Raw genomic sequence first — 12230 nt, 5'->3', positions numbered from 1 at the left:
GATACAGACACCTTATTTGGAAGGGGAAAAAAGAAGGAAACTATAGTGCAGAGCTAACAAACTGACATCAATATGTTGAGAAGATAAATAGAGACACCCTATCAGGTCTCAGCTCACATTTGGCTTAATCTCCAATATTCTAAATCCATCTTGCATGGGCTGTGGGGAGAGAGGCTGTGGGAGCTTAAGTGATTTTGTGAAAACCTCTTTCTCATTTTCCCTTAACTCTCACTGCGGGGAATCTTGACCCTGGTTAGCCTAATTTGATTTCTGGGAAACAGGTCTATGAATTGAATGAAAAACCATTTTTTGGATTACTGGAAGGGGATAAAAAGCAGAATCCTCAGAGAGTCATAGACAAGCTATAAAGGGCTTCAGAGATTACCTACTCCAGGTGGATCTATATATGGGAATTGTAAAGCCCCTGAACATAATTTTTAATTTCAGTCCAGAATTCTTGAATATAAGGCCCATATACTGGGCTACCTCTTTTACTGAAATAATAAGTTCCTTGACGATGCAGTTCCACCCCCTGCTGCCTCTGTTTTGATATGTTAGCAGCATTAGTCACTAATAACTTTTAAACTTTTAAGTCAAAAATCAATGCTTAATGTCATTCCAAAGCAATTTTCAATATATTGCTCTATGATTTTGATTACTTGACTTGATTACTAATAAAATTTTCTCCCAATGTGCTCTAAATTATTGCATGGGCAGCTGGAAGCTGGTTTAATTTAGAACCCAAGTTAGAACTCTCTTTTTAAATAACTGAACTGCAACAAGTTGAAGATTCTATAGTTTGTGCCCATTCAAAATAGTCTGGAGGAACAACAAAGCATTATGATATCTCAGGATTATGGAGGACTTTAGAGATCATGTTAAGTATTTCCCTTCACTTTACAGATGGATGGCCTGAGACACCAACAAAAGAAAGGGATTGTTTAAAGCCATATGCTTATTAAGTTGATGAGACTGATGCAATAACCATGCTTGCTTTGCCTTATATCTATCATTACTGGCTGGACAAAATATATTAATAACGCATCATTAAAAATGAAAATGATGTTACTAATACATTATCTATAGGTTAGGCAAGTTTAGTCATTTATTGAGTCCTAAAAATGGAAAAGTGGTAAATCCAAAGAACTAGGGTTAGACGAACAGAGTTTTAGTTCCGACTGCCACTAACTGATCATGTGAGCTATTTCCTTGCATGTAAAATAGGGATAGGTCCCCAACTTATAATGCTTTTGGAAGAAATAAGTAAAGAAGATAATACACATAAAATTACTTTGTAAATGGTAAAACTCAACATACACTGAGGATGATCATTCCTTTTTCCCCAAACTCCTGAAAATGTAATGAGACACCTTTGAAAGACATGCACTTTTATGCTATGGGAAAAGTTAAGCTTACTGAGCGATTAAGTTCAGGATAAGTAAATAGTATCAGTTCAACCACACTGAGGAAGCACCTTAATGTGCTTATGTCCGGGGGAAGCAGAAAAGTCACAGATGTGGAGTTGCTGATGCAGTTTATAAAACAACCAAAAGACAGGAGAAATTGACTTCATTAAAAGGTTGTCATCTTTTTCTAATACTGTATATCTCCTGGGGGAGAACAGATTTTAAAAATTCAAACTTACTATGCAGAAAGTAATATTAACAAGATATATTCATAATATATAAAGAAATATAATATATATATTGGATTCTATAATATATGAGGAACTCATACAACTCAATAGCAAAAGGAAAAATAATCCAATTAAAAAATGGCCAAAGAAACTGAGTAGGCATTTTTCCAAAGAAGACACAAACAAATGGCCAACAAGTATTGTTGTTGTTGTTCATCATCACTCATCATCAGATAAAAGCAAATCAAAACCACAATGAAATATCAACTCGCCTTTTAGAATGACTTTTTATCAAAAAGACAAGAGATAACAAATATTGGCAAGGATGTGAAGAAACGGGAACTCTCGTGCACTGTTGGTGAGAATGTAAACTGTTACAGCTATTATTGTCCAATTCAGTGGACAATGAGGATTAACTCTCTCAGTTCAGTTCAGTTCAGTCGCTCAGTCGTGTCCAACTCTTTGCTACCCCATGGACTGCAGCACGCCACACTTCCCGGTCCTTCACCATCTCCCAGAACTTGCTCAAATTCATGTCCATTGAGTCAGTGATGCCATCCAACCATCTCATCCTCTGTCATCCTCTTCTCCTGCCTTCAATCTTTCCCAGCATCAGAGTCTTTTCCAATGAGTCAGTTCTTCACATCAGGTGGCCAAAGTATTGGAGTTTCAGCTTCAACATCAGTCCTTCCAATTATTCATTCAGGACTGATTTCCTTTAGGATGGACTGGTTGGATCTCCTTGCAGTCCAAGGGACTCTCAAGAGTCTTCTCCAACACCACAAATCATCAACTCTTCAGTGCTCAGCTTTCTTTATAGTCCAACTCTCACAACCATACATGACTACTAGAAAAACCATAGCTTTGACTAGATGGACCTTTGTTGGCAAAGTAATGTCTCTGCTTTTTAATATGCTGTCTAGGTTGGTCATAACTTTTCTTCCAAGAAGCAAGCGTCATTTAATTTCATGGCTGCAGTCACCATCTGCAGTGATTTTGGAGCCCCCCAAAATAAAGTCTGTCACTGTTTCCACTGTTTCCCCATCTATTTGCCATGAAGTGATGGGACCAGATGCCATGATCTTAGTTTTCTGAATGTTGAGTTTTAAGCCACCTTTTCACTGTGTGATATCACTTCTATATGGAACCAAAAAAAAAAAAAATGAACTTGTGCAAATAGACACTAGAATGGTGGTTACAAGAGATTGGGGGTGGTGAAGAATTGGGGAGATGTCATTTAAGGTTACAAACTTACAAGTAATAGGTAAGTTCTGGGGGTGTGAGATACAACACAGGGAATATAGTCAACAATACTATATTATAAACTTCAAAGTTACTAAGAAACTATGTGACATGATAGAGGCATTAGCTAACTCTACTATATCATATTGCAGTATATATAAATATATCAAACTAAAACATTTTACACCTTAAACTTATACAATGCTATTAATATGTGTCAATTATATCTCAATTAAAAAAAAAGTATGTTTTAAAAATTCCTGTTCAGATCATGTGGTTTTCTGTGAATCTGCATTCCATTCCCCATATACTTTTATAGCTGCAAATTCTAGTATTTTTTTCTGACCAGAAACCATAGCCATATCAGATTATTTACCATTTCCCAATACCCCTCATGTTTTTATTTTCCAGGTCCAGTCATTCTGATAAGTGGAAGGGTCAAGCTAAAAATTCAGCACTAGGGATGCCAGCTATATACTCGGAACTCAGTAACACACATTCTAATGTTTTTATAGAAGCCACTTAAGAAAAAAGAATAAACGTATTTTTGGCTAGAATATGCACGATCCATCACAGACAGCTGTCCTTTTCTTAAATGGCACCTATAGATTTGTTCTGAAACTAAAGAAGGATTATTTTAAGACACACACATTCACTATGTGCTTTGCCTGTTCACACTCTTTGCTGAATTAAAGTAAAATAAAAATCAAGTCTTTCCTACCTTCTTAGTAACTAAAAGCCACGGCTTCACAGAAACACACAAGAAGATCTGACTACTGTATGTTCTGAATGATTAAATACCAAGGTACTCTACCTTAAGAGATATGATTTCATATGTGAATGTAAGCAGACATACCTCAACATAAAATGGGTTGTATTCTAAATTTACAAAGAAATAAAGGTCCGTTCTTCCTTTGAAACAATGCCATAAAAGGTAGTTAGTCTTTCAGGCAAGGCGACACAAGTCCTTATTTCTCATGATTTGTCTGATTGATTGTAATTGCCAATGTACGAGCACTATTTCAGCAACATTTCTCATTAATCAGACTTTCATAGGCCAGCATGAGAACCATTTATAACACTGCCTATGTGGAGAAAAGAATTATGATACAAATGAAGGGAAACTATAGTACGAGGAATATTCTCTTCTCCACTATTATTATTTACTCTCTATCCCACATCCATGGCCATGACCAAAGCAATGAGCTGGTCATGAGCTCAAATCTCTCAATCAATCCCAGTGGTTAGTATCCTTGCAGTGGAGAGTCCTGACAGTCATCATCTTAACCAAGAGATCACATTTTAGCATCAGTAATACTGAGACACTGTTGCTTCCTGACATGATACAATAAGAAGTCAGAGCATCACTTACCAAGTATTCTTGACCCTGGCTTCAAATGTCCAGCTCTGCCCTGTGTTACAAATTCTATATTTCTACTTCAAAATGGAAAATGATACTTATTATTTCTCTAGGTCCTATAAGAAAATTACACTTGCCCCACTGTAGCATTGGCCAGGCAGTCATGTGGCTGAGATACTAAGTATTCAGAGGTTGAGGGATTACTATACATAAGTAAATGTTCATGTACACAAAATATATGGACATGTTCCTAATTTTTACTTAGAGGTGACCAAACACATGAAAAGCAATACACTGTAGCAATTAATAGCATGTACTCTGAAGCCAGACTGGGTTTCGGTCCTAGCTCTGCCACTTTTAAACTATGTGAGCTTTGGCAAGCTACTTGACCTCTCGGTGTCTCTATATTTTATCTCTGAAACAGGAATAATAGCAGTACCTAGTTAGCAGATCTGTTATAAGGATTATATGAATTAATATATGTAAAGCACTTAGAATAGTGCTTGACACATAGTAAGAATTATTTAAGTATAAGCTCTAAAGTAACATGATAGAATATGAAAACTAAAAATAAAGTATCGAACTAAGTTTCAAAAAAATCTAGAGAGCAATGAGAGTACCAAGTTTTAAGCAGTTTCTGGAAAACTTGTATCATCTGAGGAGACAAGTTGAAAGTGATGAGAGTTATCCTGTAAACAAGAAAGCATAGAGTAGCTCTGAGAGGAAGGAAGTGTGAAATAGGAAGGAAGTGTCACAGGGGCCTAAAACAGGTAGCCATTAAAGGAAGGTGGACTTCTATTCACTATAGGAAGCACTTTCCCATCCCTAGAGCTATATGCCCATGGTAGTAATGTAGTTTACTACTGAAGGGAATCAAACTGGTAGGTCAATCATAAAGCATAAACACAAGAAGGATTCTTGGTCAGGATAAGAGCGTAGGACTTACGGATTCTCGGGTCCCACATCTGGTTCTTAAATTTTAAGATTTGGAGATTGAATGGTAAGAGTATTAATGTATTGATTCCATAATAGAGATTATATACACACAGAAGAGACTGGACTTTACATACTCGCACTTCAATCAAAATTAGCTTGAGACATACCCACTCAACATGTGCCCTACCTGTTCACATTATTCACCGAGTTAAAGTAAAATAAAAATCAAATCCTTCATGTTTCTCTTAGTAACTTAGTATTTATTGGGTTGGCCAAAAAGTTCATTTGGGTTTTTCCATATCATCTCACAGAAAAACCCAAATGAACTTTTTGGCTAACCCAATACATGTGTAGCCACAGGTCCCAGTTTATTCTGAGATTAAGAGAATTGAGAAAATATATTTCATGATGAAAGCAAACACTTAGGAGAACCTTTGGAACAGTGGCACCAAGTCAGGCTATGAATATGACAAGGAGATAATTAATTCAACCACTTCCTCCTAAATTCGCAATATCTGCTCACCACTGCCACTACTATGGAATCTTGATGCAGAAAAAGTGGTGATATGGTGTCATGTAAATGTAAGGCCTTGTGCCCAGTGTCTTTCATTCCTTTTTCCAGATATATTATATACGCGTGTTCAACCTGTTCTCTTTCATATAAGGATAACCTATATGAACTATATCAGCAGGGCTGTCACAGCCCCTGGCTTCAAGTAGGCAGAAGATCAGAGGGAAGAAGAAGGAAAAAGTGTGGGTATGTAATCTCTTAGCTCTCTCTCTGTGAAAGCGCCTCCACTAAAGATCTCTGCACTCTTAAAAAGACTTGTTTTATATGACATATCTGCTGCTGGCCTTAGGTTCTTGCTCTATTCCTTGGAGTGTACCTATACCCAGATCATACCTTCACAATTAGTCCCTTTGCAAATGTACTCTCTTAAATAGTCTTAATTGAAATTCCCCATTTATTTTCTTTCGGATCCTGACTGATACACATCTCAGGTTTCAACATTAGTCAGACCAGGATAGTTGTTGTTCAGTCATGTCTGACTCTTTGCGATCATACGGACTACAGCACACCAGGCTTCCCTATCTTTCACTATCTCTGAGAGCTTGCTCAAACTCATGTCCTTTGAGTCAGTGATGCCATCCAACCATCTTGTCCTCTGTTGCCCCCTTCTCCTCCTGCCTTCAATTTTTCCCAGCATCGGGGGCTTTTCCAATGAGTCAGTTCTTCACATCAGGTGGCCAAAGTATTGGAGCTTCAGCATCAGCCATTTCAATGAATATTCATGGTTGATTTCCTTAAGGACTGTCTGGTTTGATCTCTTTGCTGTCCAAGGGATTCTCAAGAGTCTTCTCCAGCACCACAGTTTGAAGGCATCAGTTGTTTGGTGCTCAACCTTTTTTACTGTCCAGCTCTCACATCCATCCATGACTACTGGAAAAACCATAGCTTTGACTATACAGACCTTTGTCGGCAGAGTAATGTCTCTGCTTTTTAATATACAGTCTAGGTTTGTCATTGCTTTTCTTCCAAGGAGCAAGGGGTCTTTTAATTTCATGGCAGTAGCCACCGTCCACAGTGATTTTGGAGCCCAAAAAAACAAAGTCTGTCACTGCTTCCATTGTTTCCCCATCTATTTGCCATGACGTGATGGGACCAGATGCCATGATCTTCATCTTTTGAATGTTGAGTTTTAAGCCAGCTTTTTCACTCTCCTCTTTCACCTTCATCAATAGGCTCTTCAATTTCTCTTTGCTTTCTGTCATTGGAGTGGTGTCATCTGCATATCTGAGGTTATTGATATTTCTCCCTGCAATCTTGATATACAGACTGGGATAGAAGATCCATTTGGCATTTACTTGCTAGTTAGCTTGACTCATCATTAAATTGCTTATATTCAACAATTTTGACCCAGAATAACAATCTTTTCATAATGGTCTAACCTAACACTTTTCACACATACAGTTCTCAGTTGTTAATGGTCAAAATACTGAACCAGGAAACAGGAGTATAAGAAATATATTACAGGAAGCTGAAATTGTTCCTTGTAGCTTTTCTTTAAAAATTTGGGACTAGGAATCAGAGACTGGCGTTTTAGACCTATCTCTACTATCAATTTTCTGTAAAGTCTTAGAAAAGTAAATGTCCTTTGTTGGAAGCCAATTTTGTCATGCACAAAATAAGGGATCAGGCGAGACCTTCTCAACGGGTTTTCCCATGTCTGCTATTCTAAAATTTCTGAACCCCATATTCCTAACTATACTGTAAGCTCTTTAAAAACAAGGACTGTGTCCCCAGAGTATTGTCCAAACATTCCTTATATCAGAATCATGTAGGCATGTGAGAAAAATGCAGATTTTTAGGCACTACCCCCAAGTTACTAAATCAAATTCTCCAAGTGTGCAAACTGTTTCCTTGCTTAAGCCTACAGAGAACCACTGCATTTAGAATGTGATTTAAACAAAGTATTGGTTAATAAACCACTGTTGATTGTTGAAGCTCCTTGGGGTAGCCAACCATGTGATTTAATTGAATAATCCACTAAAGGTGGATAAAATAATGCAGCAAATGGATTTTATTCAACACACAAAAACATCATTAAGAAGGTATGAAAACAAGCAAACAAAAAGCAGCAGCTGTTAAGTATCAGAGCTACCAGCATATATATTTTAATGTTGTATTGGTTTCTATATTTACAGCAAATACAAATATAATGCCAACACTAATATTCAGAGCCAGACTTTTAGTAGTTCTATCTCCTCCAAAGCATGAATTGTACTGGACATGTAAGAAAGTAAAGTCCCCCCAAAAAATTTTTAATATCTCTGTATTAAATACAAGCACTTGTCTCTGATTTTTCAAGCAGGATGTCTTGGCCTTCTCTTTAATATAGTTTTCAAAAGGCTCAATTATCTGGCTTTCAAAGCACCAACAGGATATATGGAAACCAATAGAAACAGGAGAGGTGACAAGTAACACTGAGGACGGAGACACAAAAAGAAAAAAGCAGATATAGAATAAACTTAATGAATGCTCTTTATGATGATCAGAAAGTCACCATGAAGAAGGACTATTCTGTTCAAAATCCTTCTTTAGTATTATTAGATAACATGTAATATATCTTTTAGAGAACTTAATTCTCAGAGTTCAATTAAAAAGCCTTTAACATTTGAAGAGGTAAGATTCATTTATTTAGAACTTCCATCTTATTTAGAACATCTATCATGCCCAATGAAATCAGATACATGAGAAGTTAATAAGATAGAATTAGTCTTTTTTTTTTTCTTCCACACAGGAATAAAGAGTAAAAAGGGCCTTGTTGGGCCAAGTTTCTAAGGAAACTTGTCTAGTTCTATAGCCCTCAACCCCAGAGATTAAAGCTGAAAATGCTGATAGAAGATGGAAAGACTTAGAGTACACTAAGATAATTGAATACTACTCAGCCATAAAAGCAATGAATGTCACTTAAACTGAGGTAAATGAACCTAGAGCCTGTTATGCAAACTGAAGTATGTCAGAAAGTGAAAAACAAATATTGTATATTAATGCATATATATGGAATCTGGAAAAATGGCACAGATGAACCTATTTGCAAAGCAGAAATAGAGATACAGACATAGAGAATAGACTTGTGGACGTAGGTGGTAAAGGGGAGGGTGGGATGAATTGGGAGATTGGGATTGACATATATAATACACTACCATGTGCAAAATAGCTAGCTAGTGGGAACCTGCTGTATAGCAGAGCAAGCTCAGTTCAGTGCTCTGTGATGACCTAGATGGGTGGGATATGGGGGGAGTGGGAGGGAGATTCAAGAGGGTGAGGAGATACACACACACACACATTTATGGCTGATTCATGTTGTTGTATGCAGAAACCAACATAACAACTGTAAAGCAATTATACTCCAATAAAAAATTAAATTTAGAAAAAAGAGGTGGTATGTATACACAATGGAATATTACTAAGCCATAAAAAGAGTAATGCTGTCATTTGCAGCGATGTGAATGGATCTAGAGAATATCATACCAAGTGAATTAAGTCCGAGAAAGACAAATATTATGTATCACTTATAAGTGGAATCTGAAAAAAAAAAAAAAAGAATCTCTATACACAAGAGAAACAAACTCACACAGAGAGAAAACAATCTCAAGGTTACCAAAGGGGAAAGGGATGGAGGGGGTATAAAAGACTACGGGATTAACAGATACACAGTGACAAGAATTTACTAGTATATCACTGAGAACAATATTCAATATGTTGTAACAATCTATAATAGAAAATAATCTGAAAAAAAGAATATTCATATAACTGAATCACTTTGCTCTATACCTAAAACTAACACAATACTGTAACTCAACCATCAGTTCAGTTCAGTTCAGTCACTCAGTCGCGTCCAACTCTTTGCGACCCCATGAATCGCAGCACGCCAGGCCTCCCTGTCCATCACCAACTGCTGGAGTTTACCCAAACTCATGTCCATCGAGTCGGTGATGCCATCCAACCATCTCATCCTCTGTCATCCCCTTCTCCTCCTGCCCCCAATCCTTCCCAGCATCAGGGTCTTTTCCAATGAGTCAACTCTTCACATCAGGTGGCCAAAGTATATGGAGTTTCAGCTTCAACATCAGTCCTTCCAATGAACACCCAGGACTGATCTCCTTTAGGATGGACTGGTTGGATCTCCTTGCAGTCCAAGGGACTCTCAACAGTCTTCTCCAACACCACAGTTTAAAAGCATCAATTCTTCGGTGCTCAGCTTTCTTCACAGTCCAACTCTCACATCCATACATGAACACTGGAAAAACCATAGCCTTGACTAAATGGGCCTTTGTTGGCAAAGTAATGTCTCTGCTTTTTATTATGCTATCTAGGTTGGTCATAACTTTCCTTCCAAGGAGTAAGCGTCTTTTAATTTCATGGCTGCATCACCATTTGCAGTGATTTTGGAGCCCAAAAAATAAAGCCTGACACTGCTTCCATTCTTTCCCCATTTATTTCCCGTGAAGTGATGGGACCAGGTGCCATGATCTTAGTTTTCTAAATATTGAGCCTTAAGTCAACTTTTTTACTCTCCTCTTTCAATTTCATCAAGAGGCTCTTCAGTTCCTCCTCACTTTCTGCCATAAGGGTGGTGTCATTTGCATATCTGAGGTTATTGATATTTCTCCGGCAATCTTCATTCCAGCTTGTGCTTCTTACAGCCCAGCGTTTCTCATGATGTACTCTGCATATAAGTTAAATAAGCAGGGTGACAATATACAGCCTTGATGTACTCCTTTTCCTATTTGGAACCAGTCTGTTGTTCCATGTTCAGTTCTAACTATTGCTTCCTGACCCGCATACAGGTTTCTCAAGAGGCAGGTCAGGTGGTCTGGTATTCCCATCCCTTTCAGAATTTTCCACATTTTATTGTGATCCACACAGTCAAAGGCTTTGGCATAGTCAATAAAGCAGAAAGAGATGTTTTTCTGGAACTCTCTTGCTTTTTTGATGATCCAGCGGATATTGGCAATTTGATCTCTGGTTCTTCTGCCATTTCTAAAACCAGCTTGAACATCTGGAAGTTCACGTATTGCTGAGGCCTGGCTTGGAGAACTTTGAGCATTACTTTACTACCATGTGAGATGAGGGCAAGTGCGCGGTAGTTTGAGCATTCTTTGGCACTGCCTTTCTTTGGGATTGGAATGAGAACTGACCTTTTCCAGTCCTATGGCCGTTGCTGAGTTTTCCAAATTTGTTTGCATATCGAGTGCAGCACTTTCACAGCATCACCTTTGAGGATTTGAAATAGCTCAACTGGAATTCCATCACCTCCACTAGCTTTGTTTGTAGTGATGCTTTCTAAGCCCCACTTGACTTCACATTCCAGGATGTCTGGCTCTAGGTGAGTGATCACACCATCGTGATTATCTGGGTCGTCAAGATCTTTTTTGTACAGTTCTTCTGTGTATTCTTGCCACCTCTTCTTAATGTCTTCTGCTTCTCTTAGGTCCATACCATTTCTGTCCTTTATAGAGCCCATCTTTTCATGAAATTCAACCATACTTCAATTAAAAAAAAAAACTTTGACCAAAGGCAATAATTTATCACAGTCTTCTTTTGTTCTAAGAGTTAAGGGTACTTACCCGCCAATATCCTGCTTCACAAAGTCCCCAGGTTCTTGTCGTCTTGATTCCACTTGGCCAGTTGTTCCAGGGAGAATATTAATCAGGAAGAGAAGCCCAAGGCCAGCCATGTAGAACTGACTCATTTGTGTGATTATCATGTTCTTAGGCACCAACTTGGAGAGACCTGTGAGTGCCGTATTCAAGGAAAGAGGAAGAGGAAAGGAGTAGAAGACAAAGGGAAGGAGAAAGAAAAGATAAAAAAAAAAGAATATTTTATTCAACTCAGAGCCATTTAATTTTCATAATATACAGCTACTAAATGCTTACTGTGACAGTTCTCCTTCTCCAATTCACCAATGCCACCAAAATTCACTCCTGGCATACCCTTCTTTTGATTATACCAGAGACCATCCAATAGAAGGTAGTGTAAAGACTCTAAATCAGTTATCAGAAGTCTTAGATTACAATTTCATCTTTTTCCCTCTCTTCCTCTGACTAGGTAAGTCACAGAACTTCTCTCAGCCTCAGTTACCTCTTATATCCAAGATCCTAAAATAATCTCTCGTCTTTACATTATTTCCCCCCAATCCTGTTTGATTTCTTACTATCACAAATATCTTTTCATGAGTAATTGTATAATATATTGTAGAAAAATCTTAGAATATTAAGACCTGGAATCTCTTTATAGAATTTTTAGTATTGATTCTCATCTTGATATGGTTAGATGGTTTTCAAAAATATCAAAAGGCCTGGAGTGGAGGGACTGTTTCCTCTGAATCAGATTGAGAGACTGCTGAATGATGAGGCATGATGTTTTCCCATAAAGACACATTTGAGGGCAAAGCCAGTCCAAAATAGGGCCACAACATAAAGAAGAAATCCAAGCCTAGTCTCCTGGTACAGAAGTCCCTCCATGGTCAGCAGATTATACTGATTATG

General features: G+C 37.7%; 1 protein-coding gene across 6 annotated transcripts in view; it reads right to left on the bottom strand.

Annotated features, from left to right (window-relative positions):
• GABRA3 (gamma-aminobutyric acid type A receptor subunit alpha3) overlaps positions 1-12230 on the bottom strand; it is a 272860-nt gene that overhangs the window by 161964 nt on the left and 98666 nt on the right. For all 6 annotated transcript variants that reach the window (XM_081563606.1, XM_081563607.1, XM_081563609.1 and 3 more), the window contains exon 2: positions 11310-11475. In XM_081563606.1, coding sequence (XP_081419732.1) covers positions 11310-11449 — 140 coding nt within the window. In that variant the 5' untranslated portion in view covers positions 11450-11475. The remainder of the gene's footprint in view (positions 1-11309; positions 11476-12230) is intronic.

Source organism: Giraffa tippelskirchi, chromosome X (genome assembly GCF_054371585.1).
Source record: "Giraffa tippelskirchi isolate mGirTip1 chromosome X, T2T-mGirTip1v1.2.pri, whole genome shotgun sequence".
Taxonomy (NCBI): Eukaryota; Metazoa; Chordata; class Mammalia; order Artiodactyla; family Giraffidae; genus Giraffa; species Giraffa tippelskirchi.
The sequence above is the reverse complement of the archived record's forward strand: the minus strand, read 5'-3'. Positions and strand labels throughout refer to the sequence as shown.